The 20,983-nt window shown below is 41.4% G+C and overlaps 1 protein-coding gene across 1 annotated transcript in view; it reads right to left on the reverse strand.

Moving 5' to 3' along the window:
* ANKRD28 (ankyrin repeat domain 28) overlaps positions 1-20,983 on the reverse strand; it is a 435,540-nt gene that overhangs the window by 376,871 nt on the left and 37,686 nt on the right. Inside the window, exon 3 of the mRNA XM_030205533.1 lies at positions 16,620-16,698. Within this exon, the coding sequence (XP_030061393.1) occupies positions 16,620-16,698 (79 nt within the window). The remainder of the gene's footprint in view (positions 1-16,619; positions 16,699-20,983) is intronic.

Genomic DNA, 20,983 nt, shown 5'->3' on the forward strand with positions numbered 1-20,983 from the left:
AGGAGTCACACAAGGGCCCACCTAGGAAAGAGCAGCACTGTAAATATTGGAGTGGGCACTGGAACTAAAGTCAGATTATTACAGATCAATCCTACACATTCAGTACTTAACAGAATACCTGGCCACTTTCACACACAGACCCTCATCAAATATAGAATAGGTAACCATAAACTATAAATAAAAATATATAGACAAAAATTAATCTAAACCCTCAAAAAGCTAGACTCTGCACACATGTAACACCAGGAAAAAACAAACAGTGACATGTGTCCTTTTGTACTAAACAATGCAAAATTTCAAAAACCGACATTCTAATCACTACATTAAAAATTAACAAATACAAATAAAACAAAAGCAAAACACTGAAAGTAAGGTCACATATTTTTATTGAACTACCAATAAATTAGCTTTCAAAGGCCGAAACCTCCTTCCTCAGGTCAAGGTAGTATAATGCTTATGGTATACTGTCTTGACCTGAAGGTGGAGGTTTTGCGCCTCTGAAAATTAGTCAAAATATGTACTAAGTTAGCCAGTCCCCAACAGTCCTTCAATTGTCACCCTTTGCCATTCAAAGGTACATCCTCCCTCTAAAAAGGTCTCACCTTATATCCCATTTTTTGTTTTATTCATTCATCTTTAGAGTGGACTAACAGAGCTACCACACTACTTTATCTTGATTTTTTTTTTTAAAACTCCTTTTTCTACCTTTGTTGTCTGATCATTTAATTCTTCTAATCATGTTGGTCCCAGTCTCTGGTTTTGCTTTCATCTGTCTTCTCACTCTTGCCAGGCGTGGTGGAGTGGCCTAATGGTTAGTGCAGCAGGCTTTGATCCTGGCAACCTTGATTTGATTCCCACTGCAGCTCCTTGTGACCTTGGCAAGTCACTTAACCCTCTACTGTCTCAGGTACCAAAAAACTTAGATTGTGAGCCCTCTAGGGACAGAGAAAGTACCTGCATATAATGTGTACAGCGCTGCGTATATCTAGTAGCACTATAGAAATGATTAGTAGTAGTAGATTTCTTGCCCATTTATCTACTACTACTACTATTTAACATTTCTAAAGCGCTACTAGGGTTACGCAGCGCTGTACAATTTAACATAGAAGGACAGTCCCTTCTCAAAGAGCTTACAATCTAATGGACAAATGTACAGTCAGTCAAGTAGGGGCAGTCAAATTGGGGCAGTGTAGATTTCCTGAAAGGTATAAAGGTTAGGTGCTGAAAGCAACATTGAAGAGGTGGGCTTTGAGCAAGGATTTGAAGATGGGTAGGGAGGGGGCTTGGCGTAGGGGTTCAGGAAGTTTATTCCAAGCATAGGGTGAGGCGAGGCAGAATGGGCGGAGTCTGGAGTTGGCGGTGGTGGAGAAGGGTACTGAGAGGAGGGATTTGTCCTGTGAGCGGAGGTTTCGGGCGGGAACATAAGGGGAGATGAGGGTAGAGAGGTAATGAGGTGCTGCAGACTGAGTGCATTTGTAGGTAAGAAGAAGAAGCTTGAACTGTATGCGGTATCTGATCGGAAGCCAGTGAAGTGACCTGAGGAGAGGGGTGATATGAGTATATCAGTTCAGGCGGAATATAAGACGTGCAGCAGCGTTCTGAACGGATTGAAGGGGGGATAGATGGTTAAGTGGGAGGCCAGTGAGGAGTAGGTTGCAGTAGTCAAGGCATTTATCATTTTTCTCTCTCCTCCTGTTTTCTCCATTTCTTTAACTACATCCATCTCCAACATTGATCATTCCTTTCAGCTATCTTCCATTTACTTTTCTGCCTCTCCATCCACTCAGATTTCATTTAATCTTATTATCCAAGCTTCAATTTCCTCTTTTACTACATCTACTTACTGCTTTCCATCCCTTTTTCTCACCCTGGCCCTCCCATTCCCCTTCCTTTTATTCCCCAGTCTTTCACTAGTTCTATCCTTTCTCAGCCCCCCTCCTATCAGCAAATAAAGCAGATTGAGCATTACTCTCTCTCAACCCCTTCCAAACAGCAGCTCCCTTCTCTCAAACTCATTCCAACCACCATCTCCCCTTTTAACCCCCCCTTTCCATTCAGCAACTCCTCTCTCTCTTTCCATTGTGCCCATTATTCCTCCCTGCGTTTAGTATTCTCACTGTCACACTACTCCACCTTCTCCTCTGTCCATCCCCACCCCAAGCCAGCATAACCCACTCTCCCTCGCACCCCCTCCCACCACCACTTCCCCCTTCCAGCACCCTCACTGCTGCTGCTGCTTCCCAGAAGCTGCAGCAGCAGTGGCAAAAACAGAAAAAATATCCAGAGCCACTTCCTGTACATACACCTTTGCTGGTCCTACCCCTTCCAAAACAGAAAGTCTATGTCAGAGGTGATGGGACTGGCAGAGCCCTCAGCAGAAACGCATTCAGAAACTGGACCCATGCTTTGTTATTGTTGCTGCTGCTGTTGTTGTATTGGTAAATGACAGCAGCAGCAGAGGTGGGGAAGGTCATGGTTTGGGCTGGGGAGGCTTAGCCCTGCCAAGCCTCTTATACTGGGTGCCTATGGTGCCGATTCGGTTTCAGGCCACTTCCTGTTAACACTGAGGTATTTCTCTACAAGCAATCAGGCCTCAAGAACAGCCTAACTGCAAACAAAGGACTGTGGGAGAGGAAAATTTGAGGGGAAACAAGTGATGAGATGTAAGTGATTCCAACTTTGGCTGGAAATCAAATTTCATATTGCCTATTCACAGACAGGTGATTTGAAAAGTTGATGACCTACATGTTTTCAATGTATTCCACTGTTTATTTGTTTTTGGTATGTGAGCTAAAGGAATAAAGCAATTTTACACACTTCTGTATTATCATATGTCATGTTTTAAATTCCAAGGGTGCAGAATTGCATAATTCCCCAACATATAAGCAACGGGAACTCTGTACATCGATATTGTAGTTAAATTTGAACAACAGTAAAGAAAATGAGAAGAGTGGTTTATTACAACCCAAGGAACAGCAGCCCATACAGCATTACAGAAAATGTTATATTTTCATTTTTTTTTTACCCCAAAAAGTTAAAGAAGATAGAAAAGTATATTTTACCAAAATTCACACCAAACTTTTTCCACTGGGTCACATAAATCAATCTTCTCTCTTTACAGCATCTTGCATTCATTACTATAAATGCGGTTGTGTTTGATTCTTTTCATTGGCATTATATTTCTCAGTAAAAGCATAAGGACAGAAGCAATAAAATTATTTTGATTTAACTATAATTTCCACTACTTTTTAGAAAAAAAAATAATAGAGCTGATGATACATTCAATATACAGTGGTGGAAATAAGTATTTGATCCCTTGCTGATTTTGTAAGTTTGCCCACTGACAAAGACATGAGCAGCCCATAATTGAAGGGTAGGTTATTGGTAACAGTGAGAGATAGCACATCACAAATTAAATCCGGAAAATCACATTGTGGAAAGTATATGAATTTATTTGCATTCTGCAGAGGGAAATAAGTATTTGATCCCCCACCAACCAGTAAGAGATCTGGCCCCTACAGACCAGGTAGATGCTCCAAATCAACTCGTTACCTGCATGACAGACAGCTGTCGGCAATGGTCACCTGTATGAAAGACACCTGTCCACAGACTCAGTGAATCAGTCAGACTCTAACCTCTACAAAATGGCCAAGAGCAAGGAGCTGTCTAAGGATGTCAGGGACAAGATCATACACCTGCACAAGGCTGGAATGGGCTACAAAACCATCAGTAAGACGCTGGGCAAGAAGGAGACAACTGTTGGTGCCATAGTAAGAAAATGGAAGAAGTACAAAATGACTGTCAATCGACAAAGATCTGGGGCTCCACGCAAAATCTCACCTCGTGGGGTATCCTTGATCATGAGGAAGGTTAGAAATCAGCCTACAACTACAAGGGGGGAACTTGTCAATGATCTCAAGGCAGCTGGGACCACTGTCACCACGAAAACCATTGGTAACACATTACGACATAACGGATTGCAATCCTGCAGTGCCCGCAAGGTCCCCCTGCTCCGGAAGGCACATGTGACGGCCCGTCTGAAGTTTGCCAGTGAACACCTGGATGATGCCGAGAGTGATTGGGAGAAGGTGCTGTGGTCAGATGAGACAAAAATTGAGCTCTTTGGCATGAACTCAACTCGCCGTGTTTGGAGGAAGAGAAATGCTGCCTATGACCCAAAGAACACCGTCCCCACTGTCAAGCATGGAGGTGGAAATGTTATGTTTTGGGGGTGTTTCTCTGCTAAGGGCACAGGACTACTTCACCGCATCAATGGGAGAATGGATGGGGCCATGTACCGTACAATTCTGAGTGACAACCTCCTTCCCTCCGCCAGGGCCTTAAAAATGGGTCGTGGCTGGGTCTTCCAGCACGACAATGACCCAAAACATACAGCCAAGGCAACAAAGGAGTGGCTCAGGAAGAAGCACATTAGGGTCATGGAGTGGCCTAGCCAGTCACCAGACCTTAATCCCATTGAAAAACTTATGGAGGGAGCTGAAGCTGCGAGTTGCCAAGCGACAGCCCAGAACTCTTAATGATTTAGAGATGATCTGCAAAGAGGAGTGGACCAAAATTCCTCCTGACATGTGTGCAAACCTCATCATCAACTACAGAAGATGTCTGACCGCTGTGCTTGCCAACAAGGGTTTTGCCACCAAGTATTAGGTCTTGTTTGCCAGAGGGATTAAATACTTATTTCCCTCTGCAGAATGCAAATAAATTCATATACTTTCCACAATGTGATTTTCCGGATTTAATTTGTGATGTGCTATCTCTCACTGTTACCAATAACCTACCCTTCAATTATGGGCTGCTCATGTCTTTGTCAGTGGGCAAACTTACAAAATCAGCAAGGGATCAAATACTTATTTCCACCACTGTACGTCCCAGCTCTCTATCCCCCGCTTACTAAGCCATGCGGAAATGCCGATACAGTCCAATCAAAGTGAATGGGCTGTGTCGGCATTAGTACACGGTAGCCGCTAGCGCAGCATAGTAAACAGAGGGATATGACGCATGCAATTATGAAGAATACCTATATACATAAAAACACTAATAAAGCTATGTAACAGAAAACAGTTTCTAACTGAAAATAAAAGTTCATAAAACTTTATTCCCAATACAAACCAGTTCCAATTGAGCTGTAAAGCCAAAGTAAATAGCTGAACCTCACTTCACTAAAACATAAAAGTATACAGTAAAATTTACATTTGTATAGATTTCAACATTTTACACAGATTCAATAAGTTTTCCACTATTTGGTTATAAAGTTATATTTAGCTACAAACAGGATTTTCCAAGCAGTACACAGCTTTAATAGTCATATCCTCTTAAGTAGGCTTCCTCTTATGTGTGTTTTATTTCCACAAGTTCCTTTTTTGCATCTGTTCAAGTCCACATCTACTTCCCTTGTAGCCAAACATGGATGAATCACCATCTTTCTATCTTTTAAATATGTAAAATTTTATTTATATATATACACACACACACACCAAGTTGTTATTTTTAAATTAAGCCTAGTCTGGTAGTTAGAGTAGCAGGCTGAAACCGCATTTCCCATTAATACACCTTTGTGACCCTGAGTAACTTTTTCAGGTTAAAAAAAAAAAACTTAGGGTTCTATTTATTAAACTGCATTATGGTAATAACTATTTTACAATTAGCATGTGTTAATTGGCAAAGTGTGTTACTTACCAATACTGCAGCTCAATACAAAAATTTTGACCCACACACATTATACAATTAAATGAGGCATGCAAATGCATGCAAATCAGATCACTTCTACGCAGGGCCGCTGAGAGACTGAGCCCCGCCACCACCGCCGCCGCCCCCCCCCCCCAATCGCTACCACTGTTGCCTCCCTCTCCTGCTCCCAGGCCGTCGATGCTGCAGTCCCCAGTCTCCACCCACTCACCCCCAGCCCCGTCGACAGCCCTGTATGGAAAAAGAAGGGGACTTCTGAGGTAAACTGGGGGGAGGGGGTTGAGAGAGGAGGAGTGCTGGACCCAGGGACGGAGGGTCTTGAATCAAATAGATTGAAAATTCTGCAGGAAACAAAACACCTGTACAAGTCGCTGGTGAGGCCCCACCTGGAGTATTGTGTTCAGTTTTGGAGGCCGTGTCTTGCTAAGGATGTAAAAAGAATTGAAGCGGTGCAAAGAAAAGCTACGAGAATGGTATGGGATTTACGTTACAAGAAGTATGAGGAGAGACTTGCTGACCTGAGCATGTATACCCTGGAGGAAAGGAGAAACAGGGGTGATATGATACAGATGTTCAAATATTTGAAAGGTATTAATCCGCAAACGAACCTTTTCTGGAGATGGGAAGGCGGTAGAACTAGAGGACATGAAATGAGATTGAAGGGGGGCAGACTCGAAAAATGTAAGGAAGTATTTTTTCACGGAGAGAGTGGTGGATACTTGGAATGCCCTCCCACGGGAGGTGGTGGAGATGAAAACAGTAACGGAATTCAAACATGCGTGGGATAAACATAAAGGAATCCTGTTCAGAAGGAATGGATCCTCAGAAGCTTCGTCGAGATTGGGTGGCAATGTTATCGGAAATTAGGGAGGCTAACAAACTGGGCAACACAATAATAATGGGTGATTTTAATTATCACAATATTGACTGGGTAAATGTAACATCAGGGCATGCTAGGGAGGTAACATTCCTTGAAAAAATAAAGGACTAGAATAGAAGTGAATCTATTTTTTTACGCATTCCAAAAGTAGAAAGACTAGGAGACACTCAATGAAGTTGCATGGAAATACTTTTAAAAAAATAGGAGTAAATATTTTTTCACTCAATGAACAGCTAAGCTGTGGAACTCTTTGCCGGAGGATGTAGTAACAGCAGTTAGTGTATCTGGGTTTTTAAAAAAAAAAAGGTTTGGACAAGTTCCTGGAGGAAAAGTCCATGGTCAGCTATTGAGACAGACATGGGGAACCTACTGCTTGCCCTGGGATTGGTAGCATGAAATGTTTCCAATATTTGGGTTTCTGCCAAGTACTTGTGACCTGGCATGGCCACTGTTGGAAATAGGATATTGGTCTGACCCAGTATGGCTATTCAACTGTTCTTATGCACTACCACATCCCTACTGCAAAAGAAAAGGATCCCATACCCTCCTGCTTGTTCACATAAACATAGCAACCTGGTTGTGTGTTTGGATGAGAATAATTTGGTTTTGCAGTTGATTTCTAAAAGCCTTTAGACCATTCCAAATGGCCCTAAGCTTGAGAAGATTGATATGGAGATCTGTTTCCTGAGCAGACAAAGTCCCCTGGAGTGTGAAGCACAGCCACATGATCTCCCCATCCAAGGCTGGATGAATCTGTTGTTAGCACCTTTTGAGGAGGTGGAAATTGGATTAGTAGTCCCAGAGTCAAATTTGTCTGAATTGTCCACCAGAGAAGGGGAAGAGCCAACTCTGAAGAAATCTACATGACATCCACTAGGCTCCCAGTCGCCTGAAACAACTCGGAAGCTAGGGTCCACTGGGCTTCTCTCAAGTGGAGATGTGCCATGGGACTGACATGCACTGTTGAGGACATCTGGCCCATCGATCTCAACATTTGCTAAGCTGTAACCTGCTTGCTACTTCAAACTTGCAAGATGAGCATTGATAAGGTCTCTGCTCTCGCTTGTGGAAAAAAACCTGAGCCTGCAATGTATCTAGCAGGGCTCCTATATATTCCAATTGCTGAGGTGGGATTTGGGGAAGTCTTTATTTAAATTTCAAAGGCTCCTAGAGATTCAAATATCTGTGCCAAACATGGCCATGTTTAGTCTGGAAATGGATGCACCAGGCACTAAGTTACCAGCTGGTGGAAAGTCTGGTCCAACAGGTAAAAAGGTTAAAAGCACCAGCTGATGAAAAATTACAAACTTCATTATATCTGGTCCAACAGATAAAAAGGTTAAAATCAATGCGCCTTCCTCTAGGTGTGTTTGTATAATTGAGAAAAAAAAACTTTTTTTAAATAAAGACTGTCTGCCTTCTTATAACATCTGCCTCTTGCTTTTATCCTCCACGTTGGATTTGGTGGAACTTTTGCCTTGCTGTTTTCTCACTCCATGTCATTTTCACCTTGGAGAGATGTATTGAGCTATCACGATGACAACATTGCTGATACGAACCTTTCTTCAAAGATGAGGAAGTGTTGAAGGATTACACTACTCACTGGGAAGAAGCAGTCAAGCTGAGCAAAAGTTTCACAAGGATGGATCTTCATTCCTCCACTTTGTTGGACTATTGTCGTTATAAGCAAATTCCTAGAGGACTAAGGGTGATCAAAGCACCAAAAATGTTTGAAAATGATGTTGCATTTTAAACAATGGGAATCAATTTTAAACAAATGTTCATTGGACTTGACAGTGTTGATGATTAAGACTACAAAACAAAAAAATGATGAGGTCAAAAAGGAGCTTGAGAAAGCATTAGCATTCCTGAAAAAGAATGACACCTGATTTGAACTTCTTTATGAGGAAGTGTTGACACATTAACTAAAGGTTTTAAATCTATAAAGCTAAAAAATGTTTAGAGATGTGCAGGATTATAAGTTTGGAACAGTGTATCTATAGCAGAAAAGGGCTATGAGTAGAAGTAGGTTTACACCATAGAATAAACCCAAGTATGCCCATAGACAGGTCACCCCTAGCCCAAAGATTACTAGGGAGAGGAAAAGGTTACGCAGTACCTCAGATGAGGTGTTCGATCCCTCTGCCTCATTATATACTAACCGCCCCCCCACCCCCCGGACCAATGCCAAATCACAGGTTTTTCAGACTAGTCAGCTTTGGAAGAACAACCACAAGATACAAGAGCTCAACCAGGAGAAGCAGAGAGCTAAACACTTCTTTCAGCAGAAAGGGAGGGGGGAAAGGTTTGTTAGGAGGAACTTACTACAACAGCCATACCAACAGCCGGACACTCGAAGGAGACTGGGAACAGACACATTTTGAACTCAAATTATAATATAACTGAAAGAACTTTGGATAATGATGAAATCGATGTTTTGAGTAGAGGTCTTTCATTTATTCTCACTCCAGCATATGCTGCCTTTAACACCAGGATTGATTTGTATAAATTCATGAGAAGACTGAAGATCATGGACCTTTGTGCTATTAATACTGTCAGTGGCATAGATAGATCCATCATTAAACACTCCAGCAAATGGAATCCACTTGGCAATATGAATTCAATGATCCATACATATGAGAAGTTAGTATTGAAGGATATTTCCCAACTCGAAGGTAAGAAGATGTTTTTCAATACCACCAGGACCAAAAATAAAGCGATTAAGAGGGTTGACCAAGATCAGTCCATCATGATCAGCAGACACAGGGTGAGCAATGGTGGTTATGGCAATGGATGACTACAAACAGGAAATCCAGAGACAACTTGATGACCGTACCTTCTACTCGAGACTGAGAAGAGATCCTAATAAGGACACTGAAAATGAGACTGCCTCTCTTGCAAGAGAATGTGGTAAGAGCAGTTAGCTTAGTGGGGTTTTAAAAAGGTTTGGATAGCTTCCTAAAAGACCTTTGGTCTATCCCAGCATGGTAGTGCTAATGTTCTTATAACTACCCATAAGGTTAATTTTAGCAACAAACGAACTCTACAACCAGACAAATGTTCTTCTCACTTTGGAAGCTAAAACGCATCAAACCTTAGCTCCCTAGGGGCATATTTCGTAGTCTCATTCAGTCACTAGTCCTTAGCCGCCTTGATTACTGTAATGGGATATATGCAGGGCGCAAAGACATGCTTCTGAAGAAACTACAAACTACCCAGAACACAGCAGCCAGGCTTATCTATGGCAAATCGAGGTTTGAAAGTTTGAGACCACTATATGAGAAACTGCACTGGCTCCCGGTCAAGGACCAAATCACATTTAAAATTTGTGTTCTGAGCTTTTTCAGGAATTGGAAAGATGGGGAGGGTTACATATGTCATGGATGGGCAGAATTGCTGCAGTAAAGATGACACTGTTGCCTAAATTATTATACCTATTCATGGCAGTGCCGGTCCCCATACCGCATACATTCTTTCGTACACTTAATAAGAAAATGTTCGCTTTCATCTGGCGTAAACGGCCCCCACAAGTGGCTCGCTCTATTTTATTTCAACTTAGGAGGGATGGGGGTATGGGAGTACCCAACTTTGGCCTATATTATAAGGCTGCCCTATTTCAAATGCTCTCTAATGTACAGAGGGGCCCGACTAAACTATGGACTTACGCAGCACAGTGGGGTTTGAAGGGCGGTGGGATGGCTACCTTTACCGCTACTGAGAAGCCTGGTATCGGACTTGAAAGGTCAGATGAGGGTAGTATTGGGGGAGTGGATAAAATGTAGAGCAGCCTGGTTTCCAGGGCGTAACTATCATTTAACCACCCCTATCATTTATGCAACCGATTTCCCGCCTGGCCGTGCAGAAAGAATTTATGGGCAGTGGTCGGCGTCCTCCCTACGGCTTCTTGGGCAAGTCTGGGAGGATGGGAAGTGCCACTCCTTTACACCCTAAAAGAAGAATTTGGCTTGGGGGATAGGGATAAGTTTTTTTATTTGCAAATTAGAGATTTCATTCAGAAAAAAGCGAGGGAGGACCTGTCTCTAGAGCCCACGGAGCTTGAACTAGCTATAAGATCAGGAGAAGGGCATGGGGGGATATCACGTATTTATAGAGCCTTGTTACATAAGGCCCAACCCTTGTCCAAATGTATTAAAAAATGGGAGGCTTTGTTGGGTAGATCATATGAGAAGGGAGACTGGAAAAGAATATTCAAACGCTTATTGACATTCTCTGTGGCTACTCCCTTGCTGGAAAACGGTCATAAAATGCTGTATCAGTGGTACCTGACCCCTAGCCGGCTGGCTCGTATATTTAAAAATGGGTCGGCAGCCTGTTGGCGAAACTGTGGGGCAACAGGCACCTTCTGGCATGTGTGGTGGGACTGCCCACTGATTCAGCAGTTCTGGATGGATCTACAGCATAAACTGCACAGTGGTCTGGGGACGGAGGTGGTTTTTGACCCTGGCCTATGTCTGCTGAATACTTCATTAGGAGTGAGCAGAGCTCCTTGCACGAGACTGTTAGCCTACATTGTTACTGCTGCCAGGACTTTAATTGCTAAACACTGGAAACAACAGACGATACCTACTGTGGATCAAGTGCTAGCTAAAGTGGACTATTGTTGCATAATGGACAAACTTACTGCTTTGAGGCGTGGGAGTATGGTGAGATATCGTAAAACATGGTCCGCCTATGTAGAATGGTGGGGTCTGTCAAGATGATGATGGTATACTAAAGGTTTACAGTGCTGATACTGCAGATGGGGAGGTCTTCATATATAAGAGATACCCTGAGGGGGGAGGGGGGCGGGGTTCAAGTTGCTGGCTATTTGCAAATAACTAGATTGAAATGTTAGTCTGCATGGTTGGTGTATATTGTAAAGCTTCACTAAATAAACAGATGTTTAAAAAAAAATAAAATAAAATTTGTGTTCTGGTGCATAAGATCCTCTATGGTGAAGCCCCTGCGTATATGGACACTTTTGTCAGCTTACTACCTCGAAACTCACACAGATCTGCTCGCTTGTACTTAAAACTGCATTACCCAGTCTATAGTGGCTTCAAGTATAAAACCACCTACACCTCCACCTTTTCCTATATTAGTGCACAAATGTGGAATGGTCTACCTAAATTTGTAAAAATTACCCCTGATCATCCGACCTTCAAAAAATATCTTGACCTTCTTATTTGGAAAAGCTTATGCTCCAGACCCGCCCCGCATCTCTTCCTATTGAATTCACTTATTCTTTCCATATTTCCCCACCTTTGCTATTACTCCCTTGTCTCTTTCACTTCCATGTCGTTGACTGTTTGTTGTAGAACAGTTGTATGATTTCTGTAGATTACTGTTAGCCACATTGGGCCTGCCCATGGGTGGGAAAATGTGGAATATAAATGCTTTAAATAAATAAATTTCTTACAAGAATCTAGTCACACTGACTATCTACTTCCTTCCCAAGATCCACAAGTCACTAACCGATTCCCTAGGTAGATCGGTTTTGGAACCACTTTCAATTTTTGTGGATAGGTTTTAAGGCCTCTTGTGCCTAAAATTACCTCCTACAGCAGAGACTCTGCTGATATCATTACCAAACGAAAGAATGTACAAGTTGAAGGTGAGATTCTCTTGGTCACACTGGCAATTCCCATGTGGCAAATGCAACGAAGCCTATAGGAATTGAATGGGCTTCATATCATCTGCCGTGCCAGAATTCCTAGCACGGCATTGTAAAAGGAGCCCAAAATGTTGACAGCAACATTGTTTGGATTATTGGATTCATTATGTATTGTCACTGAAGGTGATTATGCTACGGCCAAAATTACAAAGACCAATTTTCCAAGATTGCGTCATATAAATAACTACCTATACAGTGGTGGAAATAAGTATTTGATCCCTTGCTGATTTTGTAAGTTTGCCCACTGACAAAGACATGAGCAGCCCATAATTGAAGGGTAGGTTATTGGTAACAGTGAGAGATAGCACATCACAAATTAAATCCGGAAAATCACATTGTGGAAAGTATATGAATTTATTTGCATTCTGCAGAGGGAAATAAGTATTTGATCCCCCACCAACCAGTAAGAGATCTGGCCCCTACAGACCAGGTAGATGCTCCAAATCAACTCGTTACCTGCATGACAGACAGCTGTCGGCAATGGTCACCTGTATGAAAGACACCTGTCCACAGACTCAGTGAATCAGTCAGACTCTAACCTCTACAAAATGGCCAAGAGCAAGGAGCTGTCTAAGGATGTCAGGGACAAGATCATACACCTGCACAAGGCTGGAATGGGCTACAAAACCATCAGTAAGACGCTGGGCGAGAAGGAGACAACTGTTGGTGCCATAGTAAGAAAATGGAAGAAGTACAAAATGACTGTCAATCGACAAAGATCTGGGGCTCCACGCAAAATCTCACCTCGTGGGGTATCCTTGATCATGAGGAAGGTTAGAAATCAGCCTACAACTACAAGGGGGGAACTTGTCAATGATCTCAAGGCAGCTGGGACCACTGTCACCACGAAAACCATTGGTAACACATTACGACATAACGGATTGCAATCCTGCAGTGCCCGCAAGGTCCCCCTGCTCCGGAAGGCACATGTGACGGCCCGTCTGAAGTTTGCCAGTGAACACCTGGATGATGCCGAGAGTGATTGGGAGAAGGTGCTGTGGTCAGATGAGACAAAAATTGAGCTCTTTGGCATGAACTCAACTCGCCGTGTTTGGAGGAAGAGAAATGCTGCCTATGACCCAAAGAACACCGTCCCCACTGTCAAGCATGGAGGTGGAAATGTTATGTTTTGGGGGTGTTTCTCTGCTAAGGGCACAGGACTACTTCACCGCATCAATGGGAGAATGGATGGGGCCATGTACCGTACAATTCTGAGTGACAACCTCCTTCCCTCCGCCAGGGCCTTAAAAATGGGTCGTGGCTGGGTCTTCCAGCACGACAATGACCCAAAACATACAGCCAAGGCAACAAAGGAGTGGCTCAGGAAGAAGCACATTAGGGTCATGGAGTGGCCTAGCCAGTCACCAGACCTTAATCCCATTGAAAACTTATGGAGGGAGCTGAAGCTGCGAGTTGCCAAGCGACAGCCCAGAACTCTTAATGATTTAGAGATGATCTGCAAAGAGGAGTGGACCAAAATTCCTCCTGACATGTGTGCAAACCTCATCATCAACTACAGAAGACGTCTGACCGCTGTGCTTGCCAACAAGGGTTTTGCCACCAAGTATTAGGTCTTGTTTGCCAGAGGGATTAAATACTTATTTCCCTCTGCAGAATGCAAATAAATTCATATACTTTCCACAATGTGATTTTCCGGATTTAATTTGTGATGTGCTATCTCTCACTGTTACCAATAACCTACCCTTCAATTATGGGCTGCTCATGTCTTTGTCAGTGGGCAAACGTACAAAATCAGCAAGGGATCAAATACTTATTTCCACCACTGTATGTGATTGGCATTGTGGCAAGTTTGTGGTACCAGCATTTAATCATGAAGGGGTGTAATCTCCAGAACGTGGTGGGAGCAGCTCTAACCACCTTGATGAACAGACTGGATGGACCATGCGGGTCTTTATCTGTTGTCATTTACTGTATTTTAAAGAAAACAGGCATACTACTACCATATATTCTCAATTAAGCCATTAAATAACCTACATATGCAAAAATAGAAAAACAAAAATTACATATTTCTCACATTAAACATTTTTTTAACAAAATAATTATTGCTTTAGCATCTATGCACTTGAAGGGTAATTTTATAAGGTATATACAAAAACCACTGCTTATAAAACTGTATAAGGGTATGCATCCATAAATGTATGGATACACAAAAGTACGCACTGCCAGTGTATAGAGCCTCTTATATTAAAGTCCATTAAGCAGGTAACATAGGAGTTAGTGCAAGATGCTACTGCCTACACATGACAGTAGCTTGACACAAAACGCAGGAATATATGTGCGCTGACAAATATGGGAATAAGGCAGACTGTGACTTACATTTAATATGCATTACCCATGACACATTATATAGTGGAGATACCAGCACATCAACAGGCACTATTAGTGTATCTGCATTATCTCCAATGCAGTCAACCTGGGGCACCAGTACAGTCTCTGTAGTCACTGCACGAGAAGATGCTGAGCACACCTCCAGCAGTCAATGCAAAACGCCTTCAAGTTACTACATGTTCATTTTGTATATAAAAGTGCAATAACTGCAACATTTTAATGCACTTTAGTAAATGGTCTCAGTGTCTACTTTTATGTGATACAGATGCACAGAGAGGAAGCAATCTGCAAACAATCAGGGACACTTTTACTAAGGTGCGCTGAAAAATGGGCTGCGCTATTGTAGGCACATGTTTTAGGCGCACACAGATCCATTTTTCAGCGCACCTGTCAAAAACCCCTCTTATTTTTGCTGAAAATGGACATGCGGCAAAATAAAAATTGGCGCGTGTCCATTTTGGGTCTGAGACCTTACTGCCAGCCATTGACTTAGAGGTAAGGTCTCCGCGTTAACTGTGCGATAATTATCTATGCAAGCAGAATGACGATTATTTTCCGGTGCGTGCAGCAGACACGTGCCAAAAATTAAATGACTGCAAGGGCCACGCGGTAGCAGGGGGGTGACTCCAAACTGACGCGCGTTGGGCGTGCGTAGGCGCCTACACGGCTTAGTAAAAGAGACCCTCAGTGCAGTAAACAACACAAAGCAGACCAGTAGGTGTAGAAGTGTGTAATTTATTACAACCAAGCACCCAATGTGGCCACCATTTTCAATCAATATGGCTGCTGGAACGCATAGGAACTTATGAATATCTCAGCATTTTTGGCAGCATTTATGATTGAAAATATGCAATCCCACAAACTGAATCCCACACTTGGTTCTGTGTTTTTAATATTTGCAAATATCCATTGTGAAAGCAACAATGTTAAATCAAAGTCTATTTGAGAAAACATATCTGAAAGTGTTACCTACATTTATTAGAAATACAATTTTTATGAAGTTTAATTTTGATTTAAGAATTTAAGATTTTACTTTGAGCACAATTTTTAACTCTGATGGAGGCACATAACTAGTACTAGTTACAACATGGCAGGTTCTTCAAAATCCTGCTTGTGGAGGAGAAGTGTAGCTGCTCAGAGTGTTCAGATTTGAGTAAACCTTGTTACTTGTACTCTTTATCAAAGGTTACATTTGATATTACGTACATTTTAAGCTTATCATACATTTTTTAGATAACCTTCTCCTTACTTGCTTTTTACCATCTATAGGTTTGAGGACAGTTTTTTTGCTATTAGGGGAAGGTGTGCTTTTACTCCCCTTTAAGTATGTGTCCTTTTAAGTGTTGATTTTATCTGGATTACGCAAATATGCATGCTGTATTAAATTTTTGCATGTCACATTAATTGATGTTTCATAGAAAAATAGTTTTGCTCCACTTGTTTTTCCATTACACTCCTTTTGCATTTATACACTTATTGATATCTTGATTTCTATCCATTTTCATGTCTGTACACTTGTTCATGTAATTCTTAATTGTAACATCTATTATTTTAAAATTCAGTTTATTTTCACGCATGTAATTTTTAATTTGTTATTAATATAATCATTGTTTGATTTAATTATTGTACAATTCTGAATTGACAACTCTAACCCTGAAGCAGTCTTTTAAAGGTGAAACATAGTCATGTCAGGTACTTTATTAATTGCACACTTCTACACCTGCTGGTCTGCTTTGTGTTGTCTACCACTTTTACATGATACACAGGCACTCCTGGGGCAGAGTTAGGCTGGGAGCAGCATTTATGTGCATCCCAGAAAAATTATACCCACCTCAGAGGAGGTATCACTTTGTAAGACGTCTTTCAGGGAAGCTATTTTATAAAACAGATCTAACGTGCATATTTGTGTGTCTTCCCAGCACAGGCACTTTACTACAAATTACCCTTTAGATGTAAAGATATTCAAATCTCAAATGTTTGGACTTATTTTTTAAACAAGATAGAACTTACCAGATAATATAAGTAGTTCAATAATTTCAGCATCTCCCAGATAGGCAGCAGCATGTAAAGGAGTCCTTTTTTCATTATCCTATAGCAAGGTAAAACATATAGACAGATATATAGACAGACAGCGATATATATTGTTTTTACTTGTACAATTTCAAGCACACAGTCTAAATAAGACTAGCTAAAAAGAGATGTTTTCTAATTTATGGAATACAGTACAGTCTTGATTATTCGATATAAATGGGACTGACCTGTTGTCGGATAAGTGAAAAGTTGTATAATATGGAAAACACTGCATAAACCCCTCAAACAATGCATAAACAAAGGCATGGGGCTTCCGATTTTCACAAATTATTCTAAAACAAAGATTTTTAACAGAAATAAATGCAATTACATCACTGGGGGTCCATTGGATATGTCAGATGGTCAGACTAGCAAAGGTCAGTTAATCAAGACTATACTGTACTACTAATAAAAAAAAATCTACATATTGAGAAATTAGACTAAACAATGTTGCTCTAACCCAAAGCTCCCAAAAGCATTCTTGTTAACCTGTAACAGATATATTTTATATAGACAGCAGAATTCCTCAGGCATACAAATAAGTGAGACTTTTCTGTTATGAACAAAGGGGTATATGTTACAAAATGGACTCTTCCCGAAGGAGAAAGGAAACATTCTACTCACCGGCATACCCAAAGATGTAATGAAAAGTGCTAGCGAACTAACCAACTACAGGCCAGTAGCATCCATTCCCTTAATAACCAAACAACTCACAAACTACTTAAACAAAAATTCTCAATATAACACGACTCCCAGTCAGGATTTCGATCTAACCTCAGTACTGAAATGGTACTAGTTACTCTCATGACTAAATTCAAACAAATGATTGCAACTGGCAAAAACATACTACTTCTACAATTTGACATGTCTAGCGCCTTTGACATGGTTGATCATGGAATACTACTACATATCCTCGAGTGCTTCGGAATTGGAGGCAGTGTTCTCAATTGGTTCAAGGGGTTCCTAACCACATGATCATACCAAGTGACATCTAATTCGACTACATCAGCCACATGGATACCTGAATGCGGAGTTCCACAGGGATCCCCCCTCTCACCGACTATTCAACTTAATGATGATACCCTTGGCCAAACTAATATCAAACCAAAACCTCAACCCATATATATACGCAGACGACGTAACAATCTACATCCCATTTAAACAAGATCTAACGGAAATTTCCAATGACACCAACCAAAGTCTACACATCATGCACACATGGGCGGATGCATTTAAGCTGAAACTCAATGCAGAAAAACCCCACTGCCTAGTACTCACCTCTCAACGTAACACAAACAAATTCACCACCATTAACACACCAAAACTGACTCTCCCAATCTCGGACACCCTAAAAGTTCTTGGAGTTACCACTGATCGACACCTAACACTTGAGAACCATGCAAAAAACACAACCAAGAAGATGTTCCACTCAATGTGGAAATTAAAAAGAGTAAGACCTTTCTTCCCAAGGACCGTCTTCCGTAACCTGGTACAATCAATAGTGCTCAGTCACCTAGACTACTGCAACGCACTCTACGCTGGCTGCAAAGAGCAAATAATCAAGAAACTTCAGACAGCCCAGAACACTGCAGCTAGACTCATATTCGGTAAATCAAAATACGAAAATGCTAAGCCATTACGAGAAAAGCTACACTGGCTCCCACTTAAAGAATGCATTACGTTCAAAATATGCTCCCTAGTTCACAAAATCATTCACGGAGATGCCCCAGCCTACATGTCAGACCTGATAGACTTACCACCCAGGAATGCTAAAAAATCATCCCGCACATTCCTTAACCTTCACTTCCTCAACTGTAAAGGTTTAAAATACAAACTAACGCATGCGTCAACCTTTTCATACCTGAGTACACAATTCTGGAACGCGCTGCCGCACAACTTAAAAACGATTTATGAACTAACTAACTTCCGCAAACTACTGAAGACCCATCTCTTTGACAAGGTATACCACAAAGATCAACAAATGTGAACTCCTCCACATACATCCAGAACTGTCTTATAATATCTGCTTGTAATACTATTATCATGTTTATCATTATAATATTAACCAAGATCCTTCTGTAATACTAAATGTCTATTTTCTCATATATTTCCACCATTCATGATGTATTGTAAGCCACATTGAGCCTGCAAAGAGGTGGGAAAATGTGGGATACAAATGCAATAAATAAATAAACACTAAAGAATACAGCATACCCCTCTTTGGCAACTGGCAAGCCAGTTCTACTGAGGTCAAAAGAGACATAAGCTGCATAAACTTCCCAATTAAGTCAGATCTGTTGAGGCAATACACAACAATCAATTTACAACCCAGAGAATGTCTTTCACGTGGACTTTTCTAAGGTTTTGGCTAACATGTAGGAAGCAATATCTTCTCATTGATGTGAAAAGGCATTAGTACCGTAGGTAAAAAATTTGGGATGACTTTATGCAACTACCTAGCTATGCTGAAAATTGGGTGAATAAATAGTAGATTACCTTTGCCTAAGCTTCACGCACTCTTCTAGTAGAGATAAACAGCTACTAGAAAGAAAGTCATCCATGTAAGAGGCTTCAGAAAGGCAGACTCCTGTCATTCAAATGGCACACTCTTAAGGGAAGTTAAAACAGGGTTAAGGTCCCATGGAACAGGGGGCTTCGGAAGTGGTAGTATGATGAATTCCTTTTATGAAACTTGAAATGAAGAAAACTAAGAAGCCACAAGGCCATCATCTGGAGCATAACAGGCAGAGAGCGCACCAAACTGCACTCTGAAGTGGTCTAGAGTCCAAGCCCAAGGCAACATCAGTCAAGCATATAGTAGAGTGATGACCATTCATGAAGCACCAGACAGAAAAAAAAACCTTTTCCTTTTGAAAGCATATGTGGTTTTCTTGCAGCTATCAAAGTCTTAGTCAGGCACTAATAAATCTAGAGGAATGATTAAACACTGCTCATTTTCCACAATGAGAATTAGAGAATTCAGATTTGGACAAAGATGATGACCCCCAAGTTGCGCAATTAATATTGAAAATCTTTGGAGCCTGCATAGTGGTACAGTTCTTAGCCTCTTCAGAAGAAGGAACCAGTATTGCCAAGGCCAGTACGACGCACTGGAATTTAGCCAATGCCAGAATTTCTACAAGGCTATTGCCATGAGAGGAACGGGGGGGGGGGGGGGGGGGGGGGAGAGGAGATGTTATGCATACAGAAGAGACCACATCCATGGAATTGCAATGCATCTGGGGTTACAGATTTGAGGGACAACAATATTAGACAACAAAGAGGACGCTTCCTATTTTTGTTTCTGGTGAAGAAATTGCCTTAAGTGTCCCCTACCATCCCCTACCCTACTCAAAAGAAGGTCTACATGGTTGCTACACATAGGGACCATTCGTGAGGCTACACAACCCTGTTGAGTTTTTCAGCTATATGGTTGTGACCCTCTAAGATATAAAACAGGTTGTACTGAGATACTGTTTGATACAAGGTTGTGAACCTGTGCCACTTTTCAGCAGTGATGTAAGGATCCTGTTCCTCATTTGTTGACAGAAAACTGTTAACTGGTTGTCTGTATGAACAGAAACTGATGTGCCCAAGAGTAGATGAAAGAAAAAAAAAAACCACACTTGAAGGGCACAGCAAACTGCATGAATCTCCAAGTGGTTGATATTGAAAAGCCTGTCGTACTACAATCCTTGTGTATGGTGAGCACTGATATGGGGCCCCAGCCTATTTTCAATGAACTGTAATACAGCAAACGGAAACATCTATTACAAGATTGGTGTTAGATTTCCACCACTGTAAAGGTGCAGAGTGATGAACCAAAGGACAAATGATGGAAGAAAGAATGGGAACACTGTTCTCACTGGAACATGGAACAAAGTTCCAATCGAGGCCACCTCACTTTCAGTTGGGTCCATAGTACTAAATAGATTGCTGTAGTCATGTTACCAAACATCTACAAGTAGGGTCTATTCTGACCTCCAGCAGAAAGACTTTCACTTGATTTGTGCCCAAAATGATGCTTATAAAAGAAAAGGTGTTCATAAGTTGCAAAGTAAACTTGTCAAAATTGATAATGAAAGTTCAGATTCTAGAAGAAATAAACAGCTTTTTCCATGAAGGCTAGACCCTTGATTCTGGAAAAGACCCATAGAAGCCAGTCATCTATGAATGGGAAGACAGGGTGACCTTGCTAGAGGAGGTGAACAGCTACTACTGGAAAGCATTTTATGAATACTCCAAGATGCAACGTCAATCCGAATGGAAAGACTCTGTACTGAGAAAGGTAAGTTTAAAAAGAT

The sequence above is a fragment of the Microcaecilia unicolor genome, chromosome 1 (genome assembly GCF_901765095.1).
Source record: "Microcaecilia unicolor chromosome 1, aMicUni1.1, whole genome shotgun sequence".
Taxonomy (NCBI): domain Eukaryota; kingdom Metazoa; phylum Chordata; class Amphibia; order Gymnophiona; family Siphonopidae; genus Microcaecilia; species Microcaecilia unicolor.